General features: G+C 35.4%; 1 protein-coding gene across 1 annotated transcript; it reads left to right on the top strand.

Annotated features, from left to right (window-relative positions):
- The first annotated feature begins 1,026 nt into the window (after window positions 1–1,026).
- On the top strand, window positions 1,027–20,885 carry LOC142330955 (fatty acyl-CoA reductase 1-like). The gene is made up of 3 exons (XM_075376419.1): window positions 1,027–1,113; window positions 18,656–18,892; window positions 20,750–20,885. Exons 1-3 carry the CDS (start codon window positions 1,027–1,029, stop codon window positions 20,873–20,875), a joined length of 450 nt encoding a protein of 149 aa, XP_075232534.1. The 3' UTR covers window positions 20,876–20,885.
- Window positions 20,886–23,463: the final 2,578 nt, after the last annotated feature.

The raw sequence follows: 23,463 nt of genomic DNA on the forward strand, positions 1-23,463 counted from the left end.
AAAAAAGACGTTTGTGTAACGTCGGACCGCCTGTTGAAGATGATGATGGTGCAACAATCGGTCACGTTAAGAAAATGTTCGTAAAGCAAAGCGAGTTGAATAATAAATACTTACCGACGGTTTCACCGATGGACAACAACGCACTCTCCTTTTCAAAGAGGCGATTGTGCGATATCGCCGATCCAATTGTAAAAACAGACGCCGTAACTGTCGACTATTTACGGAAAAACCTTTTCGGTACAAATGAGAGAATTAACGCGAGAGGGTGCGTTATCACAAATGCTGGTGCACCAATTAATAGCACAGATCTCACTACAAAGTCATACGTAGACAAATTGACAAATGGGATTTTAACGATTAAAAACGGTGTTGTGGATATCCAAAATAAGCGAATATGTAGAGTCGGTGATCCTGTCGAAAAGACGGACGTCGTTACTGTCAACTATTTACAAAAAAAACTTTTCGATGAAAAGCAAATAATTAATTTGCTTTTAACACGCGCACTATTTAATTTTTACAAATTTGTATTAAACATTAACGACAGCGCTAACAGAAACTTAAATCAAATATCGCTTATGCGTATATTAACCGCTGACAATCATCACCAAAGCGATTCCGCAAACACAGATCTAAATAGTAAAGATACAAAGGAGAATGAGGATGCGATAAAAAATATGGTGCGTCCTCCAATCGCTGATAAGACAATGACCGCTGACAATCATCACCAAAGCGATTCTGCTAACACAGATCTAAATAGTAAAGATACAAAGGAGAATGAGGATGCGACAAAAAATATGGTGCGTCCTCCAATCGCTGATAAGACAATGAAGAATGATGATGTGAATAAAAATATGATACGTCTCCCGGTTTTGGAGGACGAGGATGTGACAAAAAATATGGTGCGTCCTCCGATCACTGATAAGACATTGAAGAATGAGGATGTGAATAAAAATATGATACGTCCCCCGGTCACGGATGATGTGAATAAAAATATGGTATGATTGTCGAACATGGATCCAATGTAAGATGGTAGAATGTTGTAAACAAGTTCATTGTCTATCCGATATGGCAAGAGTGATGAGGTCAAAATGTTCTCCCGTTCAAAAGGGTAAGGTGAGAAGATCTAAACGAATAGCCAGTCTTAAACGAGGCGGTGGACTGTTAACAACTCTAACAGCAGAAGCTGCAGGAGCGTTAGGATCCTATATCGGTGATAAAGCATTAAAAGGTGTCAAAAAGGTGGTGGGTACGGTCGTAAACAAAGGGGTCGATTTATTACCGATAGAGTTACATATTCCGGGATATCAGTACTGCGGACCGGGAACGAATTTAAAAAAACGATTAAAGAGAGGTGATCCCGGTGTAAAACAGTTGGACGCCGCTTGTAAAGAACACGATATCGCATACGCAACGCACAGCGATAACAAAAGAAGAGCGGCAGCAGATCGTAAATTAGCCGATAGCGCTTGGGAAAGAGCTAAAGCTAAGGATTCGAGTATCGCGGAAAAAGCTACGGCATTGGCGGTTACAAACGCGATGAAATTAAAAGCAAAGTTCGGCGGTGGAAGAGTACGAAGACGAAGAAGACGAACAAAAAGGAATAATATAAAACGCCTTGTCGAAATGATGAAACGAAAAGCGGGCGCTGCAGGGCAGGGATTATACCTTAAGCCCTACCCTTTGACCGGATCGGGGTTGGGCGGTAAAAAAAAACGTCGTCGCCGTCGTCGTCGTCTCCAATAAAGGGAATACCAGTGCGACCGCTATCGAACATAGAACTAATGTGGTACGCGAGAAGACTAAATATAACCGATTTTCGAGGGGTCTTCATGTTGGACGCATTACCTACACAACCGAAGATTAACGAAACTGCGATAGTTAATCTTGATCGCAGTACTGGTCATGGAACACACTGGGTATGTTATAGAAAACGTAGACGGATGGTGGACTATTTCGACAGTTTCGGTAATCTGCGTTCACCTAACGAATTGATACGTTATTTTCCACTCGATTCGATTATAAATTTCAATTATAACACCAGACAGAGTATAAACACGGTTATCTGCGGTCATTTATGTCTTGAATTTCTCAGTCGTGATTCGTCAGCCTACAGGTAAACATGTTTTGCATAAGTGGAACTACGTCGTTCTTACACGCTACATTCTTTCCGCCATTGGATTTGTCTGATGGCGATTGGGAATTGGCGTTGATAAACTTAACCACATACAACTCGATTCCAAATGTCGAAGAGGGAATCAACAACACATTTACTGTTGTACCAAAGAAACCTCAAAAACCGATTAAGCTGACACTAGCGACCGGATCGTACGAAGTGGATGATATCGCCAAACGCTTGAGCGATGAACTCAAAGACAAAAGCAAAATAGATTTACTTATGCGTCCGAATAACAACACGTTAAAATGCAAACCTTAATGCAGCGCTGCTATTGATTTGACATCAACGGATAGTTTAGCACCGTTGTTGGGGTTCGAGAAAACTAATCTGTCGGCGAATATATGGCACGAGTCATCGAAACCAGTTGCCATTTACAACGTGAACACCGTACGGATCGAATGCAACCTTATACGAGGCTCCTACACGAACGGATCAGAGGGACACGTGTTGCACGAATTCACGCTAAGCGTACCGCCTGGTTTCAAAATAATCGAATCGCCGAAGAATATAATCTATCTACCGGTGAATACGAAGAGCTTAGACGATAAAGTTTACCGATCAAGACGGAAAACCGATTAATTTTCGCGGTGAAACCGTTACGGTGAGATTGCATTTACAAAGGAAAACGAAGTAAAAAAGAAAGCCAATAGATGGGGTTAATATACAACAGCGTTGGTACTAGTAGCGAAACGACGCGCAAACCGATCAGTCGACGTGCAAACACCAAAGCGTTAACATCGCGTAACGTGTTGTTTCTTCGTAAACTTGGTTTTACAGTTTTGGTGAACAGTAATGGCAGGAGCGAATATGTTGGACGTCGGTGAAAGTGTTTCGTTCGATAACACGATCACACAGTACGAATATCATACCCATCTACCGTACGCTTCGTCGACTTACAACAACAACGATGAAATCCGGATTCCGATACACCAACAAGATGTGTACACTTTACCGCATAAAAGCTATTTGATGGTCGAAGGTGCGTTAACTACTAAAGCAGGCGATAAAAAGGCAACGGAATCGTGGTTAACAAACAACGCGATACCGTTTCTCTTCGAAGAGATACAATACGAGATAAACGGTATGGAAATGTGTCGCGTACAAAAGCTAGGAATAACGACAACGATAAAGAATATTCTTTCGTTGCGTAAAAGCGAAGAAAATATTTTGGAAAATTTCGGGTGGAAGTTCAAAGCGTCGGATAAGTTCGATTTGGAAGAAAACACGGGAAGATTTTGCTTCTACGTACCGCTGCGTATGCTTATGGGTTTCGCCGAAGACTACAGACACATAATATTGAACGTCAAACAAGAATTGGTTTTGCTTAGATCTTCCAACGACGTGAACGCATTAGTGTCTTCAAAAGGGGCGCCTGATTCCAAGTTGAAAGTGACTAAGATAGCGTGGAAAATTCCGTATGTTCACGTTGCCGATACGATGCGATTGCATTTGTTGAAGGTAGTAGAACGAGATAGACCGTTAGCTATTGCTTTTCGTACATGGCAGATCCACGAATATCCGGCTCTACCACAAACAAACATACATTCATGGACGGTAAAAACATGTGCGCAAACGGAGAGACCGAGATACGTGATATTCGGTTTACAGACTGACAGAAAAGATAAAGCTACAAAATCATTGACGAACTTCGATATGTGCGAGTTGGTAAACGTTCGTCTGTATTTGAATTCGCAGTACTATCCGTACGACAATCTACAGGGAGATGTGAATATGATGTATGAAATGTTCGCCAGCTTTCGGTCCGTGTATTATAACAAACCGCAGGACGAATGTCCCGCTTACAGTTTGGCGGATTTCAAGACCAGTATACCGTTAATAGTTATCGACTGTTCCCGTCAGAACGAATCGCTTAAAACAGGAACAGTAGATGTACGTATCGATTTCGATACTAAAAACAATATACCGACCAACACGACTGCCTACTGTCTCATTATACATGATAGCATCGTCACGTACACTCCGCTCAGTGGAATAGTGAAAAAACGTATGTAATGCCGGTGGTATTAGAGATGGATCAATTAGTTGGTGGACGGGGAGAGGAAGGTAAAAACCAATAATTAGCTACGTGGCGACGGTTTACGAAATGGTTGATAACATTTAGCATATTTAAAACGGGTATTTCAGTTGGAATAATCGTAACACTGTTACTGGGCGACTTTTCGCATGAATCTTGTACAACGATCAAACCGATACGGTGTAGAGTGACTTTTTCTACACAATCACCGGTTAACATACCGTTAGTATGGTGTAATTCATCGTCTGTGGAGGTGTTGTCCATTTTTCACAACGCTACCGTATCACCACCATCATCTTCAAAAAACCTGTCTGCTGACGTAGTTAGCAATATCACTACATCGTTACCTTCAGCGAAGACGACAGTATTACCAAAGGTAAACATCGACAAAACCGCATTGAAGAGGAAAAACATAGTGAATGTAACGACATCATTACCTTCAGCGAGGACAACAGTGTTACCAAAGGTAAACGCTACCAAAATCTCATTACGTAACATAACGTTACATGCACATGGTGATGATGACTATGATGGTCCTCTAAACGAGGAAGAAGAACATGTGGAGGGGGTAACCTCCACCACTTCTACTTTGAAAGTATAAAAAGGCTTAATCCGACTGCGCGCATACAAATCAGTCGTTGTTGAGCATCCGTCATGGAAGGAAGTGGTGTATATTCGCCAGACGACATTCAATCGTTTCTATTCATGAACGATTCTTTGCATAACATCAATCACCATCCTGAAGTTACGAAACCGACTGAGAAGGAGGTTAAATCGAAACCAACGAAGATCCGCAAAAGGAGAAATCCGCGTAAAAAATCTTATGATAAACCTTCTTCAGTTGAACACACGATCACAAAGACCAAGACCAATAAGAAGCAGAAGAAGAAGGACAAAAAGAAGGCGGATAAGGGGAACGAAAGGATATCCCCCACCAACATTGTGATTTCATAGACATCGTTGGTGGTTACATATCGCTATCCTCATACACGGATGAGCGATCGTCATGGAAGGAGTTATCGAGTATCACGGCTTTCTCGGCAAACGAGGTGAGTTTATAGTTAAAGAACTTGCTGTTGTCGGTGATGGAAACTATATGATTCTTCACTTTCGATCACCGTACCCAAAGTCTGAGTTGACATCTAAATACAAACGGATGGTCGGATGGTTGGAGAGGAATTTTCACAAAATCGATTGGAATTACGGCGAAGTCGTATACAACGACGATATCATGAAGGCGTTATGTTCGCAGTTTGCCACAATACACACCAAAGGGTTGGAGAAAGTGGAATTTTTGCGACGGTTTCATAACGATGTTCGTCAGATACCGGACGGCGCACCGAAACCGAATTCAAATTATATCGTAAATTGTCCGTACCACACGCACAATGAGAGTGGAAAATGTGCGTTACAAACCGGTTGTTTCTACATGGAGTGGTTGAAGATGTGTAAAAAGCCGTTGGATCTGGTGAGAGAAGCCGATCGATTGCGATCGTTTGCGAACACAAACGCGGAAAACAAAGAGGAATTGGCAAAAAACGGTTATTACTATTCCTTCAACGAATTGTGTATAAAATGTTGTTGGTGTAACGAAAGGATGGATGTGCATCACCACTCAACTCGTTGTCAAAACTGCATCAAGGAAAACGTACCGCTTTCGTTTGAACATGTTGTTCCACGTCGAATACTGCTGTAGAGCTCAGTCTGCTGCAAGATGTTGATGAAAAAATAAAAAATAAAAAAATATATAAAAAAAATATAAAAATATATAAAAAAATATAAAAAAAGATTCGAGTGTTTTACAGTAGGCCTATTGGGGAGAGATTTCACTCATGTAAAAAAAAATCTCAACGCGCCACGGTTGCTACCTCGTGGGTGGTGTGGAAACGTAACCGTTTTTTTTTTAAATTTAAAATAACAAGCGGGAAATAACAGGAAGTACAGGGTCCATAGCACTGATTAGGTATATATATTTGTCGCTCTGCTCACTACATCATTCATTTCACAACACAGCTGAACATCAGACGAACATGGGCGAGAGAACATCGACATCATTCGAACTTGCTAAAGCAAGAGTGGTTACCAGTATTAGAAACTTGGTGCGTAGTATCTCAAGTGTGAAGGGTGCAGATGTACCCTTTTTAGAATCGCTTAGTGAGGCATTAAGAAATGTGAAATGTGCAGTAGAACGAGGTGTTATACGGGATGAAGATTTGACCAGTACACTGCGATGTAAAATATGTCTGATTGCACGTGTAGGAGCAACGATACTACCGTGTGGTCACACATTCTGCATAGATTGTGTACGGTATTTAATACAACACAACCTTCCATGTGGGATGTGTAGACAAGCGGTGACTGGCTATATAAAAATCTATTTCAACTAGTCACCTCATCGTCTTTCCCAAACTGTCCTTTTCAGGACAACAACAAATTACACAAACAACACAAAATTACACGCGTAGACAAAACAAAAAACACTTTAAACCCCCATACAATAAATTGTAACTAATTATTGTTTTTTTTAATTTAAAAAAAAAACGATATTTATTTACATTTATTGAATGTAGTGGTTCCAAGGCCCGTGACACGATATGATATTGGATTTATCCACTATCAATTGTGTTACAAACGGTGAGGAGAGTGTTTTATAGTAAACCTATTTTTTCCCCTTAAAAAACCTTCCGATGTGTAATTCCATCCGCAGTTTAGCGATGGACGTTGACATAGTCGCATCGGTGTGGACGGTTAGATTTTTTCCAAATCGTCGCGTAAGAACGTTGCGTCATCTTATGAAACTTACAATTGCTGCGTTTCCTCACGCAACAAGTATTACCGCAGACATACACCGTTTCAATACGGTTAGAGTGGTTTTCAATTACGACGCCACTTACGCTGAACTTCACGACGGTTTACAAGAATATTTAGACAGTTTAAAAATAGATACTGTAGACGGATTGTGTAGACATTATATTCACTATAGTGACGACCCGATATAGCAGCGATGATGAAAACGTTTAGCGATTTGGTAAACGAATTGAGGTTTATTGCATCGTATATTTGCAAATATTGTTTTATGATGCTTACCACCCACTAAGATGTTAATGATGAAATACATGCTTTCGATTGTAAGAAATTCGACTACTGCGGTCGTGGTCTACCAGAATACTTATGTTCGTGCGAATTGATTATTGAAAACGTGAAAAGAATGCACGCTATGGTACGTGCAAATAAATACGAAGTGTTATGGGAAAGTCCGTTCGCCTGTACAGTTATCGATCGTAACGAACTCTATCGGTTGTTTTGCAAAATTGTCGTGGAAATAGGGGGTAAGAAGGTAAATCACACTTGCAATTGCCATTCGAGTGTGAGCACTGCGAATGTTAAGATGGGCACCGTAGCATTTATTAACGTTTTCAACGATGAATATTGTTTTCTAAAGAAGATACCGTTCAGGAGGTTGACCGATCTTGATATCGGTGTGAGCTACGTACTGTTGGAAATGAGAAAGATATTTACTCAATACGGCGAACTCCGTATTTGCGTAATATTGTTCGACAGCGAATCGGATGAACCGGACAGCTTTCAAACCTTATTACCAAAGACGTATACAAACAGATTTACCGACGATGAATTGAACGTTGTAAAAAATCATTCGATGAAATTAACTTATTATGGAAAGAAAAAACTCGCCAACGGTGACGTTGACGAGTTCAACGAGGATATAAAAATCAGTTTGTAAAATTTTGCACGAGTGTTTGTAGGCTTATTGGGGAGGGATATCACTCGCATAAAAAAAATCTCAACGCGCTGCAGTTGCTACCTCTTGGGTGGTGTGGAAATGCAACTCGAACAAATGTATTTTTTTTGTGATGGTGGTAAATGTTTGTTTATTTGTAATTACTGTTTTATTAGGAAAATCTAATTTTTAATTGGCACGTGGGATTATTTATCGTGACGATAACAATAAAAAAAATATTTATAGCGTTGATAAGAAATAATTGGCTCAACCGGATGTGGATAGTAGATAAGAACTAAAATAAATACGATTCTTGGAATTATTTTTCGTGACGATAAGAATAATTTATGGCTTTGATAAAAAAAATAATTGGCTCAATTCGCGGAATTAATTATCGTGACGATAACAATAAAAAATTATTTATAGCGTTGATAAGAAATAATTGGCTCGACTGGATGTGATTAGTAGATAAGAACTTAAAATAAAAATAATTTATGGCTTTGATAAGAAAAATAATTGGCTCAACCAGATGTTGTTAAGCAATTAAAATAAATATTAATTGTCGATTCTTGGAATACCGATTGCGGATGTTGATAAGCAGATGTGTGGGTATAAATAGCCATTTGTAATCGCCCTAGTCTCATTCTAAAGCTAACTCTTGGACAAACAACATCATCATGACTGACGGTAACAGAAAAGATTTTATTCATCATTTGAATAAGCGACTTGTTGCTACCAACTTCGAAACAAAAAGCGTTGGTGATCTCACTATCGGTAAACCTTATGAAATTGTATGGTTAAGGAAAATCGCTACACGTTATGGGAAGAGCATAGTATGTCGTTTACGAGATGGTGAAGAAGAACAACCATTTAACGTTTATTTACCAAGACGTTTTACCGAAATGCTTAATGAGGATGAATTAGAAAAAATGGTATCTATGAAATTAAAACTTGTATATAAAGGACTAATTGGTAAAGCTTTCGATGTAGCATTCGAATAATGATTAAAAGGTAGCTATTTAAACTGTCCTTTTCAGGGCAACAACATATTAAACAAACAACACAAAATTACACATACATACACAAAACAAAAAACACTTTAAACCCCCATTCAATAAAAACTGTAATTAACTATTGTTTTTTAAAAAATGTTTTCTTTTAAAGTAAACAAGATAGAAAACGATATTTAGTTACGTTTATTGAATGCAGTGGTTCCAAGGCCCGCGACACGATCTGGTAATAGATTTATCTACTATCGGATTTTGTTGCAAATGGTGAGGAGAGTGTTTAACAATAAATTGAAAAATTGTAGCTTCAAATCATACAAAATGCACTTGTCAGGATATCACCATACCTATCAGATGAATTTTTTTCCAATTGTGGAGGGGAGGTTGTGACATTCTGATTCGTTGATAGCAGGGTGTGGTAGTTTTGGTGGTGGGGAGGAGCTTATAAATACAGTGTAACTGAGTGAAGCAGTTTATTCGTTGAGAAACGTTCGAGTTGTAAACATGATTCAGTTTAGTGAAGAAGATGTTCGCGTGCGCGTCGGTGACCAACAACTGACGACTATGTGTTTTAAATTAAAACACAGTTACGTATATATTGTCGATTTATCTGATCATGATTTTGATAAAAACGGTGATAACTTGACCATAAGAGTGGTTTTCAATGATGATGATTTTGGATATGGACGAAAATATTATTGTGAATTTGAATGCGGTGAACAAGCTATCGCACTTATTCACAGCAAAGAAGTACTGTTTTCTGGATTCTACGGTGACAACGGTAACGTAAAGGCGTTCAAATTAAATCGTTCGTCGAATATGAAGTTGAATGCGACCGTGTTAAAAAATCTCAATACGTCACTACGAAAAAATAACGTACTCGCTGTAAACGTGTTTGCTGCAAACGAAAGAAGAGTAACAGCTAATGTAGCGACGGACGGAGGACTTTTCTTCAGAGGTCGTGATGAGGTAGATTGTTCTGCCGATGGTTGTGACGATGATACCCAACCGCTATTGGTGGCGTACGACACAAATGAAAATTCAGAATTCGATTACGTTAAAACCAATCGATATATGAAAGGACGTCACATCGCTTCTCTTTATTTTATTTTATACAAGAATACGAAACGCAAAGAAGAGTATAAAGAAAACCGTCAACGAATTTTTTAATTTCTACGATGTTTAAATAAGTCCTTTTAAGGACTACAACATAAATTAGAGTTATCTTAGGATTTTTTTTTGTTTAACATAGATGTTCTTTTTTGTAAAGAAGTATCATGAAGACGTTTCTTAAGATATATATAGTCGAGTGTTTTGTAGGCCTACTGGGGAGAGATATCACTCTAAAAAAAAAATCTCAACGCACCGCGGTTGCTACCTCTGGGGTGGTGTGGAAATGCAACAACACTCTAAACCCCCATACAGTAATGTAAAACTATTTTTTAGAAATAAAATTTAGTCGATCGGCATTACTGGATGAAGGTTCCAAGGTCTGCGGTGTAATCCGACGTCAGATTCACCATCTGTTGTCGAATTACACTTGCGAATGGTGAGGACAGTGTTCCAACAAATAAATTCATTTCATAACTTTTTTTTTCCTTTTACAGATCCAGACACAACCGGATTTAACCAGTTACAACAACTCAAGTCACTTTTGTATTAGTGATCCGATAATTATTAAAAAAAACATTTTCCTTATCACATCCGCTCTTATTAGAGACGACGTTCGAGTTCGCACGTACGCACTACCGGCTAGTGCGCATGCGCCGATTCGAATTCCAACGCTGCGATTGGTCAATCGGACAACTTCAGACCACGTCGGTCCCACAATTCTTCAGTCGAGCGCCGCATCTCGCACGGTAAACACCTCTACGTCACTCCGCTGACGCACGCACGCAAACACAGCCGCCACCGCCTCCCGGTGCACGATCCACGACGAGAACCTCTCTCCGTCGCGGTAACGCCTCCCGACGCCATCGCCTGGACGACCAGGATCATCCTCGAGGTACGTCTATATTCACTTGTGTGTGTATATATATGTATGTGTGTGCGTGTGTGTTTGTGTGTGTGTGTGTGTGTGTTGCAGCAGACATCGCCGCCACCGCCTCCCGGTGCACGATCTACGACGAGAACCTCTCTCCTTCGAGGTAACGCCTCCCGACGCCATCGCCTGGACGACCAGGATCATCCTCGAGGTACGTCTATATTCACTTGTGTGTATATATATGTATGTGTGTGCGCGTGTGTGTGTGCATGTGTGTTTGTGTGTGTGTGTGTGTGTGTGTGTGCAGACTGATGTTTCGTTAAAATTCACAGCTTACGTAGAACATTTTTCACTTATTACATCAGGGAGTCACCGCAGCCGATTGGTTTAAGGCGTCAGTCGGTCGCGTCCCGTCATGACCGGGTTCGAATCCTCTAGCCGACAGAATTTTTTTCACTTTAAATATTATTTATTTATTTAATTCAAATCGACCGCCACACAACAGTGATACCAACCTTTGAAATATTTCTTCAATATATAAACATGTCAACAAAAAATAAATCAAGTTGGCAACACTGACTCGCTGTCGACATAAAATAAATCAAGTTGGCAACACTGACGGGGTACCGGCGTCAATGACGTCACAATCCAAGATGGCTGACCACAGCCATTTTGAATTAGTGACGTCAGAAGTGACGTTTCCAAGATGGCGGACGGCCGCCATTTTGGAATCCAAGATGGCGGACAGCCGCCATCTTGGAATGACTCATTTTTGACGCCGTACCACCATTTCCGTACTACTAACGTGTTATGAGTTATTGCCTGCGCAAAGGAGCATGGAGGTTGTGTTACAGGCAGAAAATTTGATAGAGCAGTCCTACATTTTTGAGGGAAGAAAGAAAGAAAAACGAATTTCTATTAGTTAATAAAAACAAAAGAGATCATTTTAGCGGAAAAACGCGAAATATCTGGAAATAGAAGAAAGGTTTACAGCGTACGTATGGAATTTACATCAGTTTGGATACGCGATTTGATCAAAAAGTTTTGTCAGATGAAAGCCTTGGAAATCGCCGATGAATTAAATATCGATGGGATAAATTTAAAGCTAGGCTTAACTATATACGTCGATCTCTTTACCAACATGGTTTTTCTATTCGAAGAAGAAGAACAACAGCACAGCGACTACCATAAGAGGATAAACTGACAAATTTTCAAATATATTTCAAGTTTCAAACATGTTTCAGTTTTAAATTGCGTAGTTGATTAATTTTTGCGCTGGTTTTGGGTTCTTTCGTATTCATTAATTCATTGAACGTGGTGAGCTTCTGAAGGCCACCATGCACTTCAAACCGTAATACGTCGTAACTGATCATTTTAAATTTCAGTGACATATATACGAGGTGCGACAATAAAGTAATGAGACTGATGTGAAAAAAAATGTTACTTACCGTTTTAGTCATGTTTAGTGTTATCTCCTTCAAAGTAGTTCCCCTCTGATTGCACACACTTATTCCAGCGCTTCTGCCATTGATGGTAACATTTCTGGAACTCATCTTCTGTAATATCCTCCAAGACCCTCGTCACAGCTTTTTGGACATCTTGTGTGGTTTGAAAATGGTGTCCCTTGACCGCAATTTTGACTCTTGAAAATAGAAAAAGGTCGCACGGAGCGATATCTGGTGAATAAGGTGGCTGTGGTAGAACTGAAATTTGTTTTGAGGTTAAAAATTGCTGTACTGACAGAGCAGTATGGGATGGCGCAGTATCGTGATGCAGAATCCAATTATCAGCAATGTTGGCACGGACACGAAGAACTCGTTTACGAAGTCTTTCTAAAATTTCTTTGTAGAAATATTGGTTAACTATTTGTCCAGGAGGCACCCACTCTTTACGAACAATTCCCTTGGAATCGAAGATGCACACAATCATGCATTTCACTTTTGACTTTGACATGCGAGCTTTTTTTGGTCTGGGTGATCCCTTTGAGCACCATTGCGAACTTTGGCGTTTTGTCTCTGGATCGTATTGAAAAAACCAACCTTCATCACCAGTCATAACACGGCTCAACAAATCTGGATTGATTTCCGTTTGCTCTAACAGATCGGCTGCCACATTTTCCCGTGTTTCACGCTGTTGTGTGAGATTTTTGGGGACCATTATTGCACAAATCTTTCTCATACCAAGATCTTCAGTTAATATTAGACGAACCTTTCTCGATTGATGTTGAGTTCTTCTGCAATCATTTTCACGGATAATCTTCGATCAGATCGTACGATTTCACGCACCCTGGTCAAGTTGACATCTGTTCGTGAGGTTGACGGTCGTCCACTGCGGTCTTCATCTTCAACATTCGTTCTGCATTCACTAAAAATTTTATGCCACCGAAAAACTTGAGCTCTTGACATAACCTCCTCTCGAAAAGCCTTCTGAAGTTTACCATAAGTTGTCGTCGCGTTTTCACCCGATTTAACGCAAAAAGAAATGTCATACCGTTGCGCAATATTTTCCGGTTTCATTTCTGTGACAAGAGACACAAACACGTGTTCACTTATTACAGCACAACTCACGACAACGACGACGAGCAGTTGCATCAATGTGCCGCTTGGACTAGAAGTAGCTTATAGACCAAGGTCAAAGATGGTGTGCCTACGCAAGCTGCAGGGTTGCCACATCTTGCAATGAAAAATCAGTTTCATTACTTTATTGTGGCACCTCGTATATACATATATTGTATTTTTTATTATTCATTCCTGAGGATAAAATAATAAAAAACCTGATTTATCTGCAACGTGTGTACGTAAATATGTGCTCGAATTAATTTTCAGTAGTTGCAAGTGTATCCTGAAATTTTGTAATATTTTTTTAAATAGAATATTTAAATATTTACCTTAACATTATTTAACGCATTTATATTTAAATAATAATTAGTATGGACTTTATTCACATCTATTTTTAGCGGATTTTCAAAGAATTTGTAAAAATCGCTACTGCGTCCGGTCAGATTTTATGTGCTGTCGGTTGTGAAGGGGGGTACTTTTCTTTAGTTTTGGAGTCTCCTGGACAATATTTAGTTTTTTATTTTATAATCTTTTAGTATATTTATAATTTATTCTATAAAGACGTGATCTGTGTAATGTTGCCCAGTTTCATCTGGCCGGTCATTTACAGTCACCGTTTACAATGCACTAAAATATTGTTTCCGGAAAAAATTAACAATACATTTTTATTGCTTTTATTATCTCACAGAGGAATCATTTGAAAATTCTTAACCAGGAGAATAATACATTATCTTTCTATGCAAATTTTATTAAAACTGCTGTTTCATGATAAAAAGAAAATACAATTGTCATCTAATTTCGTGACTTCAAAAATCTTTCAGTAACAAAAATATGATAAACATTAATGTCAACTTTACTGCTACGTTATTAAGGTAATGTGAAATACAAATCGGAATTTGTTTGAGGGCTTAAGTTGTAGACTGAATATTATCCTTAAAACAGATTTCTAAAAGGTCTCAGTCAGGATAACATTCAGAATCATCTTGCGTAAGAAACAACAGTGAACTCACAGCTGAGGGAGAATGGCATTCAAATGTTTTTCCTGACTTCCAGTAAACAAGATCAGTTATATAAACAGTAAATCCATCAGGAAGAATTAAGAATTTATAGACAAATCGTTTAACACTTATTCACTAACAATAAAATCTAATGATAAACCACAACAAAATAAAAAAATGCATCAGATTAAAAATTCAAATTGTTCTGAAAAAGTATGGTTAATCTATTTACCTCTCCTCTCCATTATCAAGTAAACATTTTTTCACATTCTTGTATGCCACAGATGGAATTTTCAATCTTCAATTTGAACCTAAGAAAACAAAATGAAGAACCAGTATACTGGATGGGCAATCATTTTATTAATATCAGCTTCAAAAGGAGCTGAATAAGCGAAAAGAGCGGTAATGTTGTCCTTTTTGGTTTCAGTTCAGTACAAACAAAATTAGCATATAAAGATACTTCAATTTAGACTTGACCAGATCAATTTTTTTGTACCCGTACCTAAAATGTAGTTTTTAGTTTTCTTTTAGGCATTTTACAAATTTTTCTCTAAGACACTACTTCTGACAGAGTTAGTAATAAAAAAAATCTTTTTATTTATCCTAAACAGTTTGTTTGAGATTATAATTTTTAAAACGTTTTTAATGGTAAATAAAATATTTAACATTAAATATTCAAAGAATTTTAGTCTTGCTCAAATTAACTGTATAGCAAGTTTCAATAAAAACAAAACAAAAGTTATTCTATAATGAGTTAAGCAAGGTCATACTACTAAAGAAAAAAATAAGATGGCAATTTAAATTGTCGCAAACTGGTATTTCTACTTCTTTTTTTAAAATTCATATATTCAATTCCCTACCTTTAATCTTCATAAAAAATGAGTATTCTGAACATATTGTATTTATGAAGTCATTATGTTACAGTTTTTATTTTTAAGGCATCATGAACACCAAATTTTCAGAAACTCAAGTACACAATTTTATGGAGGAGAAATATTACTAATTACTAATACAGGTACAAGATTTTTGGGTAAAGTTATCATAGAAAAGCTTATGAGATCATGTCTAAATTTTCATAAGATATACTTAATATTGCGATAAAGATCAAAGACAACAACTTAAGAAGCAATTTGATCATTTTATAATTTTTTTTTTTTTTTAACTTATTTTAATTATGCATTATAATATACTTGAAAGTTTATTGATTTATTTATTGTTACGTTGGGTGTATAAAAAGAGTTTGAATATATGAATTATTAAGGGTACAGAATACAATTAAAAATTTACTACTATAATTAAAAATGATATTAAATGATATAATTAAAAATGATGATTTTCAGATTGAATGGAAATTGCTTTCCCGTTGAACCCTTTTTTTAAAGAACACAGTTCCAATACTGTGATATTTTATTTGGTATTGCAACACCAAAACAAGTTCCAGGCTTTTTATGGGGCAAAACGCCTAAACAGTTTCTTTTATACGTTTTTAATTTTCTTTTTTTCCGGACGAGGTCACACCAGTGTTGTTTGCAGATGACCTGGCATTGGTGTTAGTCAGTATAAAACCGAAGATGAGCTAATGGCTGTAGGGGAGGAGGCGGTGGACTTGGTAATGGTGAGGGGGCTGGTGAGAGGGGTTCTAATTCACTGACAACAGCGCCCGGGTGGATGCGCAGAGCTGTGTACATATCATGTGGATTAGGTCTGTCCCCTGCATGACTAGAGTTGATTACATTTTATTAATTATCTTACCTAATCTTTTACTGTTTATTTTTAAGGCAAATATTTTTAGTTGCTATGTATAATTAAACTCCTCCTTTAATTTAATCTTACATCTGTTATAAATTTTAGAGCTCTAGTAATCATATTATAAATATGTTGCTAATTTTTGATAGTATGGATAAATTATTAATTTTTGTCTTAATACACCTGATTTTAACTTAATTTAGTATAATACACCTGCTATTTTTGGTATACACCTGATTTTAATTTATATTGATATCTAAAAGGTGAAGTTTATATTTTATTTTTAATTTGTATCATAATTTCTTTATAACCCAAGAGAAAATTGACTAACTGTTTAGAGAAAAGTAAGCTTTAAAGCAGTACAGGAATTTTTCATATTAGACCAGTAGTTCTTGAGATTACCCCTAAACAAACAAACTCTGTATCTTCATGTAATAGTACACTACTTCTTCTTCTTGCTTTCCTGGTTAGGCATTAAACCTGTATCAACCTTAAGCAGAAATCATAATCACCTCTTCAGTGATCTCCCCATACTTCTCTTTCCTCTTGATTTATAATTAATTATTTGTTTAACTCACCTATCATTATTCACTCAAGATATATGCTGAAGCCAATTCTCCTTTAAATGCGCAATTTGTTCATTTAGAGAGTATATATGGATTCTCTTATTATATCATTTTTCTTAAATTGAACCCATCTTGTACTGATCTAAGAAATTGCATCTCTGCTGCCTGAACTTTTGCCTGTCCTCGCGCGATCAACCCATATCTCTTTTCCATACATTATTAAAGAGACAGCCATTACTTTGTATAACTTCAGCATTGTATCTGTTCTGACTTTATTGCAAAGGGGTCTTTTTATTGTCCCACAAATATTTTGAAAATTCTGAATTATATTTTCTGCATTTATATCTGATCTAAAGATAATATTGCATTCTAAATATCTAAAATGTGAAACCTGTTCAGTCAGTTTGTTTTCCAAAATTATTTCTGATCTTATCAAATCCTGATTCGAACATAAATTTAATTCTATTATTTTTGTAATATTATTCATTTGATTGATTTGAATTATTCAGTTCAAACCCAGCTCATACAGTGATAGAGACTTATAGTTCACAATTCATTAAAGTTTGTTCTTCAACCAGCAAATCTTCACTACTATATATACACACTTTTTTTCAAGATGAAATATATCCAAAAACCTTCTCAGTTATACCAAGAAACATGGGTAAAAATTTGGTTGCGATTGATTGAGTAGTTTTTTTTTTATTCCAAACAAACAAAATCTCTTTGGCTTTATAAATAATAGTACAGATATAGATTGAAAGAGTAAAGGATATAAGAGTATATTTTAAAACAATCAAATTTTTAAGATTATAAATTGGAGGAACATACTGAATGTGGAGTTTTAAAACTAATATCAGAGGTGTTGCATTGTACCAATCTTTAGTGACTTGATGGTTTTTACTATATTCTCTCAGTGAAATTGGGTGATGTTATAGTGGTTTGCAAGTTACTGAAAATCTCATTCTGTATAGTGACCTGAAGATGGAAGTCAGGTCAAAGAATGATCATGTTTCCGAAGAAAATACTCGAAGCCTTCTTGGCCAGCTATATATATTGTACTTATGTATATACATTTGTTACTGCCTTGGACATGAAACATAGATGGTATGTTCCAGACGTGGTGATTATCTATATCAGGGCATTGTTGTTGTTGTCATTGTTAATGTACAATTGTGTTAATATGCCCATTTTTTATGTACTTGTAGAATATCAAGGTTATTAAGATCAAATTTGTTATATTGATGGATTTGTAATTTGCATGTTTGCTATACTTGGCAAAAGTGTTCGTTGCATATTTGAAGCTACATCTCGTTTTACCAATATAAAATACTAAATGGTCAAAGAAGTTCAATCAATATCACAGAGATTTGTTTGTTTGACAATTATGTTTTGTGTATATAATCTAATTTCAAAATATAAAGATTATATTACATTAAATTATTATGTAAATTAATATATATATATTTTGACCGATTTATACTGAAACAAATCCTTATGTGTATATATTACATATAATAGTGATTTATAATGGCCTTCTGGGTAAGGATCTGATAAAATCCAAAATAATTTTGGAAAACAACCGATTGAACAGGTTTCACATTTTAACTATTTAGGATGTGATATTAGCTGTAGCAGATGCAGATAATAAAATTCAGAATTTTCAAAATATAAATATATATATATACTTTTTATTAATATAAATGACTATTCATACATAAAGGAAAAATTTTAATTTTCATAGTTTTTTAAATCAATTTTTTTAATAATGATGATTTTTATATTATTCAACATTAAAAATCTCACTTCAAAATAATTATTTTATAATTTTGTCTTTTGTTATTTACAGATCTATTCAAAAGTAAATCCACTTGCAAAAGAAAAAGTTTCACGTTTTAGTGGTGATTGTAATAAACTTATGTTAGGCCGCTCAATTGCAGATCAGCAAGTGCTTCAAGAAAATGCAACTATAATTATTCATTCAGCTGCAACAGTTAGATTTGATGAAAATATCAAGAAGGCAGTATCTATTAATGTTATTGCTACAAGACACTTGCTTGTATTAAATAAAATTAAACATTTAAAGGTAATATTGTAAAGATAATTTTTATAAATAAAATTAGATTTTTTTTTGTAGTTATGTTACTGTTAAGATAATATCCTTGGTAATAGCCAAGGGTAATATAATAGCAAGGATATAATATAATATAATAGCAAGGATAATATCCTTGGTGATAATAGCCTTGATATAGTAACTTGGTTAGGGTAATTTCTCTACTTATTTACTGCTGGTTCAAATAATAAATAAATATAGACATTTATCACTTTGTAATTAGATATGATCCTTTAATATTTGAATGAATAGTACAAGATTATATAGATTTAAATGATTAAATGATTTGTAGATTAAATGATTTCATAAATTTTATGAAATTTCATAAATTTTAATGATTTCATGCCTTTTAATGATTTCATAAATGATACATTGTTAAGAATATATATAATATTATATTTTGTAAGTTTGAACATTAAGACCATGAAGGCTGGAAGAAGACTGCCTGAATGTAGTGTGGAGCTGGCTTATATAGTGTTTACGGAGCTGCTGAACTGCCAGGAGCTGTGTACTGTACAGAACTGCTGAATCATCAGGACCTATGTACTGAATGGAGCTGCTTAATTGTCAGGAGCTGTGTGAGCGTCCAGAGCTGAGTGCAGGTGACAGGAGCCGATTGTATAGGAAAGGAGATGTATGAACTGATCAAAAGAACTTTATATTTTAAAGTCTTTCTTAAATAAATTTTTTTTTTGAGACTTAACAGTTACAAATAAATAGTTAAAATTTGCTGATAAGTAAAAACACATAAAGAATATGACAGGAAAGTATTTGGAATTCAGTACTTGGAAATTTTAGTAATGGTAGTCTCAGACTGGGAAAGTTGAGTTGCTAAAATATAACTTTTTATATAGCATGTTGACACTGTACATTCATTTTGTAGAAGCTTTATGAAGAACTGCTGAGTAGTTCACAAATAATATAAAACATGGATCTAATTGGGATTGCTTGGCTTTTGATGTGAATTAAAAATAAATTGTTAATGATGTAAAAAAAGGTTTATTTTTCAATATTCCAGGAACTACTACCAGTGGCGGCTTGCGTAGAGGTACTATGGAACTGCAGCACCTCCTATTTCCGGTTGATATTATCAATAACATTTAATATAATGAGTCCTTTCTTCTTTAATTCTTTCTTTATACTTGTACAATATATAATCCTTATGCTTAATATCAGTAGCCATCCCCCAGTTTATGAAAAAGATCTTTGTATGGAACTATACGCTTCACAGTTCCAGTGGCTTGGTGTATGGCTGTTGTGCACATGCACATATAGAAAGCTGCACGTGAGGCTGTGAGGGAGAGAGAGGGCTATCGTTCTTGCACTGTTGACCCTGGTGTGGTGTTGGAAGATAGTGTTTTTTTACTCCGCGTGTGTATGGAATGTTCCTTGTTCATTCTCTTTTCTAGTTTAGTCAGTGGAAGGAATATGAAAGTGGTTTAGCTGTTTTTTCAGTAGTGATCAGAAGATGGCGGAAAGTAAGGGCTCTTTGATCACCAAATCTGTCTAAAAACACGCTGGAAGAGAAGGTAATTAGTAAAAACTAATTATGTATTTCTTTCTGCATATGTAGAAATTTGAATTAAGCACCATTGGACTGTAGTGATTTTAAGTGGAAATTTTATTAAGTTATTATCTAATAATACTAAAAAATATTATCTGTATTGATATTTTATTATTTATTCGGTTAAATTGAATATGGTTTTTAAGCACAATGTGCTTAAAAATGCTGTACCATGTTCTTGAATGTGATAAAGTATAGAATTAGATTATTATGCTGTTTCCAGCAATTCTATTTGATTAATTTTTTTGGGTTCTTTTATTTTACAGAAAACTTTAACCATGGCCTTGAAAATGCCCAAAAAAATTTCTGGAGCAGCATCCCCATTAATTACAGCTATGAGTCCCGCCACTGAAGACTATTACGTCAAACTATATGTACATCAACTACACTGACTACTCCATGAAGTTCAATGTGGCCAGTTGTGATTTCAAAGTAATATACCAAAGAGCAATACAATAATAATAATTTATAATATTTTTACCTTTGTACCAAGCACTGTGTGATTACGTATATTTCATAGTAGCAATTGGAATATTAATGCTATAGGCACATAGCATTTATTAGTTAGTGGTAATTGATAGATGGTAGTTATAACAATCTATAACACTGGTCAACATAAAATTGGGAACTGAAAAGGGAACAGGTGTTCTATATAGTATTTTAGAACTCATCACGTAATGATCTTAAGTTATAGCCCTTTAAATGTATTTGTTCCATCATTCGTGGAACAAGCAATACATATAAGTTAGTACATCTGTATGTTTTCTTATTCGCATCTGATTTATATTCTGGTGCATGCTGTAGACCTATATTTGATACATAACTGTTGAATGATGTCATTTCATGTCAAGTCAGACATGTATAGACATGTTAGTGAGTCAAGTAATGAGTAATTCAATGTGAAGAAATTTTCTTCAGTATGAGTTCAGCTCTTGGTGTAACTTGCTGTGTTCTTTAGTTGCGGTTGTGGTTTTACCATACACATATTATAAAGATTGTTTCTTAAGTGATATCATAAATTTAGTGAAAATTTTTTATGACAGAACGTCTTTCGATATTATTTGATTGAACATCAAGATATGTTAAAGGGTGTGTGTTTATGTGCGCACACATATATTTCAGTATACTTTCATTTTAAAGCATTTTGAAATTTACGATGGATAAAAATTGGGCTTGTAAAAATTTTCCAAATATTTTTTCTTATGTTTGCAGAGAATTCACCATGAAAATTCAACAAAAACCAGTATTAAATCTGCAGATAACTGCTTACAAAAATTATTTTGACTGTCCCTTGGGACACCAAGATAAATCCTAGGCTCCACATGTAGCATGCATCAAGCGGCTACATTAAATTAACCCAATTGTTAAAAGGAAAAAAAAGAGCATTTTCCTTTTGGCGTACCTATGATTTGGCAAGAGCTTACTAAACATTAAGATTACTGCTACTTTGCTTAACAAATGCTACTGATTTCAATTCAAACAATAAAAACAGTATCCCATACCCAAATGTTTGTTTAGCTATGAGACCAATACTTCATGGTGTTGATTTACTGATTCTGAGTGTTCCAACTTCTTGGAAAGAAATTTCTGATTCCCCAGAAGGCTTAACCGATGAATCCTCAACTTCAATAGATATCAATTACATTCCAGGAGAATCAAATAATGAACCTTACCTCATCACACAAGCAGAACTGAGCAACCTAATTTGTGACCTGTATATGTCAAAATTTCAGTATATAGATCTCAAAACAAAAATTTACTGAAATACTTTAGAAGAGATGCTTTAATTTGTTCCTGCCATGATGTTAGGGGACTAATATCTGAACTAGACTTTGAATATGTAATTCATAATTGGTGTTTATTTATAGACTCATCAAAAAGATACTTGAAGACAATGTTGTGCGTAACTTGAATAAGTTTTCTTCTATACCAGTAGCACATGCTGTAGTAATAAAGAAACATATGAAAGTATGTCAAAAATTTTAAAAACTATTAAGTATGGTGAACACTCATGGTGAATCATTAGTGACCTAAAAGCGATAGGGCTTCTCTCAGTCTTCAGAGTGGCTTTTAAAGAGTGGCCAATATGTGTTTCTTGTGTTTTGAGATAGTCAGACTACAGATAAACACTAAACAGTTAAAGACTGGCCAAAAAGAAATCAGTTTACCCCAGGAAAGGAAAATGTGTTAATTAACTTTGTTAATTTATGAAAATTGTTTTGTTTTTGAAAATTTTGAAATTTATTATAGATGAATTATTCCAGTTATGTAAATTATATATTTCAATACTGGACAGTAGATTTTGCATATTCATATTATTTAATGGATTTTTTTAATAGATAAATATGTTTTATGCGATTAAAGAGTTTGATAACAAATGAAGAGGTGGGATTCTACTTAGATAGTTTTTTGGAATTAATGTGGTGAGTTTGACTTAACTGGTATTTATTATATTTTGGTGGTTTGTGTTTCATTTAATCTTAAACATATATAAATATATGTTATACAAAAAAAAAGATTTTTACAAATTTTTTAAACTTGTCAATTTATTATTGACTTAAAATTTCAGCTATATTCACAAGGATGTTTAAGCAATTGTTGTTGATTAGTTAAATTTATTTATACAGCTGGGTGGTAAAAACAACTCTCTTCAGAAATTTACTCGTTTACCAGTACAAAAAAAAAACATTCCTCAAGAAGGGACCTGTGTTCTTATTTTTTTAATAGCATGTATATCATCAGTTTTCATATTATTCATTTACAATTCAGTAAAATGTAATATAATGTACTTCTCAAGTGTGTCATTTTTAACACTCTCTTTTATCTTATAGGTTCTTATTTTTTTGGTACAAATGTCAGAAGAAGAAAAAAATTTCTTTCAACACATGATAAAATGCAGTAAAAAAAAGTTTAAATTTTTAAATAATGCTCACTTTCAAGTTAGATTAAATTTTCTGAAGAAATGGAAGTTAGGCTAAAA

This window comes from Lycorma delicatula, chromosome 10 (assembly GCF_047948215.1).
Source record: "Lycorma delicatula isolate Av1 chromosome 10, ASM4794821v1, whole genome shotgun sequence".
NCBI classification, from domain to species: domain Eukaryota; kingdom Metazoa; phylum Arthropoda; class Insecta; order Hemiptera; family Fulgoridae; genus Lycorma; species Lycorma delicatula.